Below are 12,412 nucleotides of genomic sequence, written 5' to 3'. Positions count from 1 at the left end.
GTCTTGAAATTGTTGCTGATGAAGTCACTTGCTGTTTATACGGAATTGAGTCTGGGCCTATAACTTCTTGTGAAATTTGGAGTTTGTATCATGCCTTCCAAGATAAAAAAATCTTCCTGTGGTGTGCTTTACTGAGGCTCTTCAAAGTGAAAGCTTGTTATGTAGGTTAGGAAGGAGTGTCTCAAAACAACTCTTGTGTAATTACATGTTAGGTTGAGGTAATTATTCTTTACAGTAAGCTGGGGCACAGTGTTAGACAACAATATTGAAATGTTGCTTCCCTAAGGAAGGCAGTGTTTTGTGGAGTTTTTGAGGGGGTTTGAGGGTAGGGAGAGGAGAGATGTTTAGCTGTGATATAATTGGACAACATAATGGCTCTGTAAACACTAGTGTATGGACTACAGACATTGACCATTTGTAGAGGGCCTCAGGTTTTCATTTCTCATTTGTTTTTTCTACTGTTCTTTCATCTTTGATTAGACTTTTCTTCTATGTGTTTTTTAATGCTAGTTCAGAAAATAGTCCCAGCAGAGGAAAAAAAAGGTAGAAAACATCATCAGCTCCTACATGTATAATTATGTGCCTAATAAATTGTTCAAAAGAAAAACTAAGATGGTAAAACTGGATTACTGTGCACAAAAGAATCCTGTTAAGGCATGTTGTGGACAAGAAAAATCCAGAGTAACCAGTAGCTGGAGTTCTTTATTTAGTTAAGAAGGTTTCAAGAATTAGAACTAGTGCACTGATTAAAGCAACATCCTTCTGAGCTCAGAAGGAATGTTTTCTCTGCTCTCATTAAGTATTTGTAAAGTCTGCTTCTGTGCAGTTTCAGAAGAAGTCTTGCTTAGTGTGAGGTGTATTTACTGAAGGCAGAATATTTGAAAAAGCTGCTAAAATCCGAGAAGTCTGTACTGAGCATGTATGAACAGCAGTCTCCTATCTGTGTGCACCATCTCTCTTCCAATCCTCCCCATACTTCATAGCCTTTCATCTTAACAGAATTAGGGTAATCCTGTGTCAGGTCAGGAAATGTATTTGTCTGACATAAATGCTGATGTATGCTAAATTTCAGGTTTTTGCTTTTAGGTCTGCGGGTGCACAGCACAAAGAAAAAATATCTCAGTTCCTGTGTGATCTTGTTTTAACAAGTAAAATAGACTTCCCTTTTCTCTTCCCTGAGTAGCAGAATGTTAGTGTTAGGGGATTTTGAGGAGAGAAAGCTTTTGGCTAAATTAACATATTTACTCTGAAAAAGGCACTTGACACTGCAAATTTTCGCTGAAATAGTTGATTACGAGTTGCACGTGACTGATTAATAGGGCTTCACAAGAAGTGCTGGGCAGCCATTAATTTTAATCCCCTCTAGAATACAGTCGTCTGAGAGAATCCTAAAGCCACACAAGTAAAATCTATATAAAGTGAATTACTTACAAATACTTCTGTACTGTTTTTGTTCTGCATATAATGGAATATGATAATATTATTCAATTCAAAGAATGGAATGAACCTAATATCTTTTTCCTACCTGGCATTTCAAACATCTGTTAATTACCAGCTTCTCATTGGTCATTCATTTTCATGCTGTTGCAACCATTGGTGAATTTTGCATGTGAGTGCTTGAAGCATTTGTCAGTATCCATTTTTCTTTATTAAAAGCAGGTGCAGAGTAACTAGTGAATGTTCTTTCTCTTCAGCATTTGATTGTTTACAGAATGTTCTTTTCTTTAAAGATGGGGATACCAGCGCAACAGAGAGTGGTGATGAGGTTCCTGTGGAACTATATACTGCTTTTCAGCATACACCAACTACAATTACTTTAACTGCTACAAGAGTTACAAAAGTCAATGATAAGAAAAGGAAAAAAAGTGGAGAGAAAGAACAGAACATAACAAAATGTAAAAAAGTAAGTGAATTTATTTCTTTATAACTCTGTGTTTATAAATTATAGCCAGGTGTCATCTCTTGCCAAGCGATACTGGTTTAAAAAACAGGCTGTTGTTACTAACAATATTTTACTACTGGGGATTGCTTGTAAATTGTGCAGTCTTCTCTGCCTCTCCCCCTCAATATAAGTCAATATATATTAGCTGTGAAAGTTCAATTTTTATAATTGAGGCAGAATTTGTAAGGAGGAAGTGCCAGTTTATGTATTTAGAGGTGGGGTAGAACAAGCTTTGGATGCCCAAAGAAGAATTGTGTGTCTGAAAGTCTGAAGTTCTTCTTAAGTTCAGAAGTGCTTGCTGTCAGTTGCCTTGATACAACTTCATGTCCATTTAGTTGAGTTGAAATTGCGTAGAAGTATGCTGTCAGAAAGTTAGCTACTAAACTACTTTGGTAAACAGGATATTGACATTATACTGTGTAGTTAAGAGTTGTAAACAATATAATATACGTGAAGGCAAATACAATGTCAAGGAATAAAGTACATGGAGTTTCCTAAACCAGTTATCCTTTCTGCAGTTCAGTTTCATTGGCTTGGATGAGAATTTTATCCTTTAAAACTTGGAAGTCAGAATTAGTTACCAATGTTTTTTTTGGAAATCTTGAGTTAAATGTTTCTTTTTGAATTAATGGTTCTGAATATAAATTTACTACAACACATTCTTCTGTTACCTCCCAACACTGTGTGAGATGATTCAAAGAACAAAATTTTGTTGCAGAATGACAGACTTTGGTGAAAAGTTTAACATCTGTGACACCTGCTTCCCCTTCTCCTCTTTCCACAATAGCATAGTGAAGTATATGGGTAATTTACAGGTTTACCTGCTAAGTATGGGGTGTTCTGTAAGTAACTTTTTGGTTCCTTTGCCTTGAATTCTAAAGTTCTAGAGAGTCATATTGTAATCTAGGAGAAAGGTTAGAGGTACTTGAGCTACTAGTTCTGACATCCAGTATGCACTTAGTTTGGAATGATAAACTGTTTTTTAAAATACATTTTGTGAGATGTAACCTGTTGTCTTCTTTGAGAATTCAATGTAGTTTATTCTGTTGTCATAATTTTGCATGTTTTATTGAGAATGGACCACATTGAGAAGTTAGTAATTTATTAATCTATTTTGGGTTCTTTTAAGATGTTTTTAATTTCCTCCAAAGAATATAACTATGTAATTTTTTTTCAGGCATTTCGAGAAGGGTCCAGGAAATCTTCAAGAGTAAAGGTAATGTGATTTTTGTTTGTCTTTTGTTTTAAAACTTAATTGTACATTACTTAAATATGAAGCATCAAGAGTGCAATTTGGGCCATACATCTAGCACTAAAATACTCTTGATAACTAATATACTGCATATGCATCGTAGTAAGGTATTGTGCAAAGTTAAGTGAAATAGTACAGTGTAAATTTTTATTTTGACAATACTTAGTTTTCAGGAGCCAGTGAAGGAATTAGGGCTTGTTTTTTGCTATGCAAGAGAGTAAAGTGCACTCCTCATTTGAACTTAATAGCTCCAGCTTTTCATAGCTTTAAGCAGCAAAATAATTAAATGAGTATATTGCATTTGAAAGCTAAATTAGGGATTCTGCTCTGTTGTACCTCGATGTATTCATCTGGTGGGTCTCTACTTAGTAGTACTGGCATAGTTTAAGGAATCATGCTGGGATGTTTGCTTTGTAAAATTCAAGTGTTACAGCAGTTCTTAATTTTTCTGAGATAAAAATATGCATGGTGTGAAAACTAGGTATTTTCCGTAGTTTATTAAACCTTGGGACACAAAGTGGGACACCATTTGCACTTAAAATGTACAAGAGTGACTTGTGAATAGTGAAGACAGAATTGGGGAAGAAAAATCTCTTAATTTGTGCTTTTTGAATATAGCATTTTTAAGGTTCCATTGTGTTTTTTCATGATTTTCTTAGCATCACACCTTTTAAAATGCTGTTTGTGTGTATGGTTCTCTTGATGCACAAAAGAATTGTAAACAGGTAAATTGAATGCTGAACTACTTGCTGTTTTATTAATGTTTAATAGTGTCTCTGCTCAGGTGGATAGAAAAGGGAGCGTTGGTTGGCTGCTGCTGTCCGTAAGGAGCATTGGTTGGCTGCAGCCTGGCTGCTGCTTGTGAGGTCTGGAGGTACAATGGCACTTTCTTTAAAAGTGAAAGGATCTGAAGCACTGCAAAAGAAAACTGTTTAGTGAGAAGCAGATAAGGGGAGAAAAATGATCTGTGCAAAGCCTGTAATATTAGAGCCAGAACCTTAATGTAGTAGGTATAGGATTAGTGAAGTTTAGTAAGATGTGAAGTGGAAAAAAGATACAGCATGACCCTTGAAAGCAGAAAATTAAGTTTGTGTATTATAGGATGGAAGCTGGAGTTCTTTATATTTGCATATGTTCACCGAAGTTGATTAGGCAGGAAGATCTGACTCTCCAACTCCTGCACTTGTAGGTTGATGATACAGTTCAGTTGTGGAAGGAAACAATGTCAATCTCTGTTCTCTTCCCACTAAAAGCTAGAGTCCCTATTGAAGGGGCAATGTATTCCTGAACTTGGGCAATATTTATGAAATTACAGAATTGCTGAAAAGACAAATGTAATTCTATAAACTCACTGTTTTTAAGTAATGCAGGATTTTATACTGGACTTGCTAATAAAAACAAACCTTTAATTAATGGCATACCTTTGCCCTTCATGTCTTGTTGTAGACTTAGTATTTTTATTTTAGTATCTTTTTCTTACCTTGTAATATCTGGCTCTTTATGTTAATTTTTAGGGCTCAGCTCCAGAGATTGATCCTACTGACAGTTCGAACTTTGGATGGGAAACTAAAATCAAGGCATGGATGGATCGTTATGAAGAAGCAAATAATAACCAGTACAGTGAAGGTGTCCAGAGGGAGGCACAAAAAATAGCTCTGAGATTAGGCAATGGAAATGACAAAAAAGAAGTCAGCACCAGCAATCTGATTTTCAAGCCTCCAGTAGAGGTAATGACCTGTTCCATGTTGTTTTACTGCTTGCTGGTTTTGTGCCATGATAAAGATAACCATTGTAGATGCCTTTAGAAAAACAACAAAAAAACCCAAACAAAAACCCAACAAAGAAAACTCCAAACCAACAACAACAACAAAAAAAAAAACCCAAACAAACAAAAAAACAAACCAAACAAAAAAAAACAACCAAAACCAATGCCAGAAAGCAAACAAAGGGGGAACTTCACATTGGTATGGTAAATGTTCTGTATGTTTAGATACTCAGAATTGAATTTCATTCACTGGTTTATGAAGGATGTTTTTGATGGTAGGTGATATTCCAATGCTAATTTTTTTTTTTAATCTTGTGATCCAGTAATTTATAGTTTTTATGAAGAAACTGTGCAATGTCTTTCTCCATCCTTAACCTCAGTTATTTAACAGCTTAAAATTAGAGCCGTGTAACAGACTGTAGAATTATGTAGCAGAAATATCAAGGAGTAGTTACTGTAGCAGATTAATGGAAGCATCTTTGCTTCTTTTCGTCATGGAGCATCATGGCATGTGGGACACCCTCCTTAGAGGACTATCCCTGCTCACAGGGCCTTTTGCCTACATAGAGGCTACTTTCTTTTTGATTGGGGATGGCAGTTTTGAGAGCTGTGAGTTCACTGATTGTCAGGGTATGTATTGGTTTTTAATTAAAAGCCATCCTTCAATCTAAAGATACGAAAATAGATTTGAAAACTCTTCTCAGGGTTCTTTTAAAAAAAAAATTATTATTCTGTTCTGTTTCTCCTTGAAAGAATTATGAACATCCTGTTATGCCTTCATGTTTTGTTTTGATTGAAGAAACTGAAGCCTTTTGAAAGGGTTATGCAAAACAATGCAGCGATTCATCCCAGTAGTGGTGAGAATAAAGTGCAATAAGGGATATAGTACTTGAATTGTTAGAATATCTTACTTTTCATGTACTGAAAGCTATAGCATTCTTTCAGGTTAATAACTAGTTGAGTTGGTAGGGGAACAGGACAGTTTGATTAAATCAGTCTGGAGGTTTAATTACAAAAAGGAGGGGGTTTTAGTTCATATGGAATTGTTTAATATTTGTGAAAGTATAATCTATTTATAATAAATGCAAATTTGGTTAAAATAATACTTCATAAATTAATTTGTTTTTATAGAGTTACGTGCAAAAAAACAAGAAAATTTTAAAAGCTGCTAAAGACTTGACTCCTGATGCGCTTATTATTGAGTACAGAGGGAAGTTCATGCTGAGAGAACAATTTGAAGCTAATGGATATTTCTTTAAAAGGTTTGTTTATTGAATGTTTTAATAAGGTAACTGTTAAAATGCTGTTTTGCCAAACTTGCCTCAAGTACAAGTGGGTCTTAGTTCCCAGCAGTGTCTTGCATTTTACTGTTGTCTGACGAAAAATAATTGCAGCTGGAATCTGGTCTTCCCCTTCTCTTCTGGATATCCTTACAGATCTGTTCAGGAGTTAGTTTCCTCTTTCTTTGTTCTTCCCTGGCTACAGGATTCCTGCATTCTCAGTTGGGTAGTTGTGCACCTTAAACCAGAGATTGGCAGGTTCTACCATCCTAAAATAATTCAGAAGGTAATGGCAAAGACATTCTCTTTTGTGAGAGAAATAGATTTTTAGTCTGTCAGGCTGAGAACGGGATTGAACACAGGTCAACTTGGGGCCATTTTACTGCCAGAGTTCTCTAGGTTAAGTTACTGAGCAGTGCATGACTGCTTCTTTCATTTTCAGTGCTGCCATTAGCTGCACGGACACACCTGCTTGGGAAATGGCAAGAGGCCTCTTGGAGGAGAGAGAACACAGAGCTTTTGCTCAGTAAAGATGGAAGGGTTCTCTAGCACTTGCAGTAGCAGAATGTTAAGCTCTTGGCAAAGTATTTTGATGCCCCCTTTCTTAAGGAGGGTTGGGTGCTAGCAATATTGCAGGTGTTAGGTGGGGATGTGGAGGTGTTATTCTGTGTATTTTAGGTGATACTCTGAGGCATCTAAATTTCTACCCAAGTTTCATTTTTAGGACCTGCCATAAGAAAAGTTTAAGAAAGATGAAGAATCTTAACCTTTTGTCTTCCATGTCTAGTGCTTGCCCTGTTACCATTCCTCCATTTAGATCCTATGCAGAAGAATTACATTTAGGGCTATAACTCAGATTTTTGGTATTCTAAGAATACAGATTAGAATGTACAAATTAGAGTTATGAAGTTTAAATACAGATGTGCCATTCTCAGATTAACCCACAGATTTGGCATATTGTCCCAAACATCATGTTCCAGAGCTAACTAATGTGAAGAACAAGTTATATTGAGTATCTTTAAAATGGTAAAACTGGTTTCCTTGCATCTTTTTCAGGCCATACCCATTTGTTTTGTTTTATTCCAAATTCCATGGACTAGAAATGTGTGTTGATGCAAGGACTTTTGGAAACGAAGCTCGATTCATCAGGCGTTCGTGTACACCAAACGCAGAGGTGAGCATGTACATAAAGTTAAATTGGGTTTAATTCACTTAAAAGTCCCTTATTCCTTGAGTAGCCCAACTAGTAACATGAACAATCTCTACAATTTCTATACAGGTACTTTAAAAAAAGGAAGAAAATAAAAATGAAAAGCAAAGTAATTCTAATATAATAAATGTTCTCTTGAATATAGGTGAGGCATGTAATTGAAGATGGAACAATTCATCTTTATATTTACTCCATCCAGAACATTCCAAAGGGAGCAGAGATTACTATAGCATTTGATTTTGATTATGGAAATTGGTAAGTATTTTTGCATGCTGTTCTAAAATACAGCTAATACAGCTAATAATATGTTGTGATTCAGACTGACTTTTAAAAAATACAATTTGTCTTCTTGCATGCTTTAATACCATGGGCCTCCTTAAGCACTGTATTTACAATTAGCAGGTGGGGGGAGGAGGGGCAGAATTTCTTCCATATATTTATTACTGCATATCTGTTGCTAATTTCAGCAATGTTGCAGTAACTGACAAATTATGTGGAAAAGATACAAACTTAACTGAATTTGAATAAAGACATGCTATGAAAATTTATTGTATATAGGTGTCCCATAGGTGGGGAGAATAGAGGGAAGAGAATCTAGAGGTATTGAGTAATGCCCTATGTGTTTCAGAGTGCCTCTGAAACGCATAACCTTAGGAAGACTGTGGCATTTTGTTCTAAATCATGTTTGTTTAATATGAGAATGTTCAAGTACTCTGGATGCTTAGTGCCTTAGATTCTATAACCTGTGACACATTTTCCTGGATACAAGTGCTGTTCCTTTGATGAACTGGGGAAAGCTCTAATAAGCTGTTGACACTGTAAGCATTATTTTGAAATTGTAAAGGAAATAATTAGATAAGTTCTATTCATATATATATAGGAACTGTTATTCAAACATCACTTTGAAATCTGATGGCAAAATAAGGCCTTTGAGTGGTACATAACGATTTCTCTTGGCTTGTAGGTAATGTTCTATGATACAGGTACATTGTGCAGGAACACCTAGGCTAACTAACATGGAAACTGAAGCATTGACCATGTGTCTGTATGTGCACTTGGTCAGGTTCAGAAGCAGTCCAAATGTTCCATGTTTTGCTGCACCAAGTTAAACGCTTTCTTGTGGTCTGCTCATAAGTCAGCTTGGGTGCAGTGCTGTGCAGACATGCCTTCACTACTGCTGGACCTGAACTAGTTATGTCCATAGAGTATCACCTGTATTAATCAACTTGAGTTCAGACTAGCTCAAGATACCTTGCACTGTTAAGTGTTGTAGACTTACTCCTACATCCCTCACGTGAAGATAGCTTGAGAAATTGCCTGGTTAATAGTCTTTTGGGGTTTTGTTGTTTATTCTTTTATAAGTATGTAATAGTTGTGTTTAGTACTTACAGCCTGTGTTGAGTTTAATGTGTTTGAATAATCGTTCTGCATATCCAAGTGAAACTTAGAATTGTACAAATGACTCCAGTGTGCTCATTCTGTGAATTGTCTTCTCTGTCTTTTCATAAAGCATGATCTCTCTGCTTTTCATGCATCCATTTATTTTTTTTATTGTGGTGTTTATATTTCCACCCCAAGATATACTTGTATTTTAAATATCTTCTGTCTTGGAAGCAAACGCTAACCTCAAATTCAAAACAATTCCATGTAACAGTCACACATTCAGTTAACCAGTAGATTAAATTTTTGAATTATAGCCATATTGTATATCTTTGTGAAAACTTGAGTCAGATGCTTTTAATATGGTTGGTTTGGGTCATACCAGGTGTTGAATGTGAAATGTATCAGCTAGTGTGATTTAGTATTGAAAAGTCTCATTGCTCTTCAGCTTAATCAAAGTACCCCTTCTTGCATTTAATTACTTCTAGTAAATACAAAGTGGATTGTGCTTGCCTCAAAGAAAACCCTGAATGTCCGGTTCTCAGACGTTCTGAGCCTACAGAAAACATCAATACTGGTTATGAGACCAGAAGGAAAAAGGGAAAGAAAGAGAAAGATGCTTCAAGAGAGAAGGAGACTCAAAATCAGAACATCACATTGGACTGTGAAGGCACCAAAATGAAAATCACAGATAATAAACAGAGGAAACTCTCTCCCCTCAGGCTGTCCATTTCTAATAATCAGGTATTGACACAAAGATAATCAGAACAAAGAGCTTTTCAAGCACATACTCTGATTTTTGTAGTTATGAAAGGAATTTTAACAGGTCACTGAAAAGGGATATGGAGATTTATCAAAAATCATAATGATGGATAAGCTGTTAGCAGTTTTTTAATACTACTTTCAGTTTTCCTTAATATTTGATTGTACTTAAAAATACATTGGTTCCTATACCAGTTTTAACTACACATTTTTCCTCTGAATGTCTTTGTGGATCTCTTAATGTGAAAACCTCATGTCATGGTTTTTGATGATGATACAGGGGCAAAGAAAAAGGAGTTATTCTGAGATGGAGCCATTTCTAGTTCTTTTAACATTACTTTGGCATGAGGGAAATAAGGTAAAAATGAACATAGTGACCTCCAGTTTGATAAAATCACCAGGTTTTTCTGGGGTTTTAGTAGCTCAAAAGCTTAAAAATGCTTGGAAATCCAGAAGGCATGGCATGTGATTTACAAATTATGATCTCCAGAGTGCCAGCATTTAAACTTCCTCATCTTAAGTGATGTTTATGTTTTTGTGTTTGGTTTTAACAAGTCAAAACTGGTATTTGGAACTTTCTCTTGAGCCTTTAAGGTATTATACAGTGCTTATTTAAAACAGTCACGGGAAAACTTGTATTGGTTTTCAGAACTGAACTTAAAGGAATTGTGAGAAGAATAAGCATATTTAAGCATAGAAGCCAGTCAAATAATAGCCTTTTTTCTTTGGAGAAATACATAGGGCTAAGGTAAAGAGGATGTATGGGAAAATATAAATGTACTTTTAAGACAAATGTTAAAACATTGTCTAGTTCTTTATGTAAAAGTGAATGCTTAACTGTTAATTGGTTAGCTGACTTCTGTGTTTCCTTCTGTTTTGGCACTGTCATTACATTCTGTAGTGAGATTTCAAATGGAAAATATTCAATAGAACATACTACTCAGCTGAGAAGAGCTTCTATGTACTTAACATCTCTTGACTTTCATTCTATTTCACTAAAACTAAGGCTTTTTTTTTTTTTTTGAGTATGTAATGTAAAGCTCGTACTTCTTTAATTGATTAGAGCTTAGCTAGATCAGTGGCCAGTGTTAGTTCCCAGAAGTTTCTCTTGGTTTGGAGATTTAATTCTGATGGGGTTTTTTTGATGGTGGGGAGAGTGAAATCCCAAAATTTCAGTAAGGTCAGTATGCTAAAGAAGAAAAGATACAGATGTTTCTAAGCTCAGAATGGAAAAGATGGAGTCAGGTGATATAATTTCAGGTTTATACAAAGGTTCAAGTTGATATTGGTGGGTTTTTTTACATTTTTGTCTTGATTTATTGGCTTGGTTACTTTTGATGTAGTGATCTGCAGATTCTTAGTTCTTACAGCTTTTAGTTTTTCCTAGTTTGCAAGAGTCTTAGAGCTTCTGTAAAGCACTTATTTCCATCTTTCAGGAGCCAGATTTTATTGACGATATAGAAGAAAAAACTCCCATTAGCAATGAAGTAGAAATGGAATCAGAGGAGCAGATTGCAGAAAGGAAAAGGAAGATGGTAAGTTGGGAAGCAAGTGTCTGAAGTTGTTTAGTGACACCTGCTGTCCCCATGCTAATTGCTTCCTTTTTGTAGGCTTCTGGAATCTGAGTATAAATGAAGTCAGGTCCTTACATGAACTTCAGCTTAAAATGCAAGGCTTGCTATTTGAGAGCATTTCATCTGGTTTGATCATTCCTTTCTAAGAAAAACCTGCTTTTATTGTCAAATGTATATTATTTTTTCTTGATTTCAAAAAAGACGTAGAAATAATCTAGATTTTATTTTCTTCACTCATGATTTTTGTGTTAGTTGCAATGGCCATTTGTTACAGATAGTATTGGGATTCAGGCTTTTTTGAATGTGGGTTGTTTGGGTTTTTTTTAAGCATTCATTGTGCGAGGTACTTGAAATTACCAATTAAATGAGAAGCTTGGCAAAATTGCATAATGAAATACTAATATTTGGAAGTTTAATTTTATTGTTTGTGCTCACAGAGCTTCTGATAAGTGGTTTTCAAGGTAGCACCAAAGCTGTTTGCATCTGCACAGACCTTAAAATAATAAAGGGGGATGGGGTATACATTCCTTCTGGTTAATGTGTCCTGCAACTGTCAAAAACAAAGTTGATGAGACTTGAGTTTATTAGACACTCAGAAAGCAAAATCTACTCAAGTAAAATGTATATGGTAATACAAAATCTGAAGAATGACAGCATGAGCTCTAATACTAACAATGTCATGCTTTTGAGGAATGATTCTTGCCAAACACTGTTGGACCGTTTTGCTCCAGAGGATGTGCTGGCCTTTTTTTTTGGGGGGGGGGAGGGGCACATTACATTTCTATTCTTACTAAAGCAAAGCTCTCTGTGAAACTTAGTTACAGAAGAGTTGCTGTGATAGTTAAAGATGTAATTATTACTCTAGCTGCATTACGAGGATTCCAGATAATTGCAAGTTTGCCTGTATTTTACTGAGCAAACAGGCAGGTTCAAGTGACAAAATAAAATTGGGTTCTTCATTCACTCATATGAACAGTATATTTGCAGGTACTCTTTCTTTGGTGTAAACACAGTGTTGCTATCAGTGTACTGTTGAGCTTCAGTCATTTATAAAAATAAATAAAATTAAGTCTGTAATAGAAGCCCCTAATTCTGCCACCTCTGTATTGCATTAAGCAAAGCTGTGTGTAGATGAAGGGCTCTGCCTCTGTACAGCACTAGGACCTGAATTACATATAGACAGAAAATCTAGCTTCTCTGTGTGATCTAATGTTACCTTTCTTTAAATAGTGTATCTTGGATGTTGA

At 35.5% G+C, this 12,412-nt stretch overlaps 1 protein-coding gene across 7 annotated transcripts in view; it reads left to right on the top strand.

The window, feature by feature from the left end:
• Nucleotides 1-12,412, top strand: part of KMT2E (lysine methyltransferase 2E (inactive)) — a 60,854-nt gene that overhangs the window by 32,071 nt on the left and 16,371 nt on the right. For 6 of the 7 annotated variants that reach the window (XM_051644107.1, XM_051644109.1, XM_051644105.1 and 3 more), the window contains 8 exons: nucleotides 1,731-1,903; nucleotides 3,120-3,158; nucleotides 4,709-4,921; nucleotides 6,091-6,221; nucleotides 7,296-7,413; nucleotides 7,595-7,704; nucleotides 9,318-9,573; nucleotides 11,028-11,126. In XM_051644107.1, coding sequence (XP_051500067.1) covers nucleotides 1,731-1,903; nucleotides 3,120-3,158; nucleotides 4,709-4,921; nucleotides 6,091-6,221; nucleotides 7,296-7,413; nucleotides 7,595-7,704; nucleotides 9,318-9,573; nucleotides 11,028-11,126 — 1,139 coding nt within the window. Of the gene's footprint in view, nucleotides 1-1,730; nucleotides 1,904-3,119; nucleotides 3,159-3,978; nucleotides 4,069-4,708; nucleotides 4,922-6,090; nucleotides 6,222-7,295; nucleotides 7,414-7,594; nucleotides 7,705-9,317; nucleotides 9,574-11,027; nucleotides 11,127-12,412 lie in introns of those variants that run through there. The other variant, XM_051644111.1, reaches the window with a different exon arrangement.

This window comes from Apus apus, chromosome 1 (assembly GCF_020740795.1).
Source record: "Apus apus isolate bApuApu2 chromosome 1, bApuApu2.pri.cur, whole genome shotgun sequence".
In the NCBI taxonomy this organism is placed as follows: domain Eukaryota; kingdom Metazoa; phylum Chordata; class Aves; order Apodiformes; family Apodidae; genus Apus; species Apus apus.
Note: the sequence above shows the minus strand (reverse complement) of the source record. Positions and strands in the feature narration are given on the sequence as shown.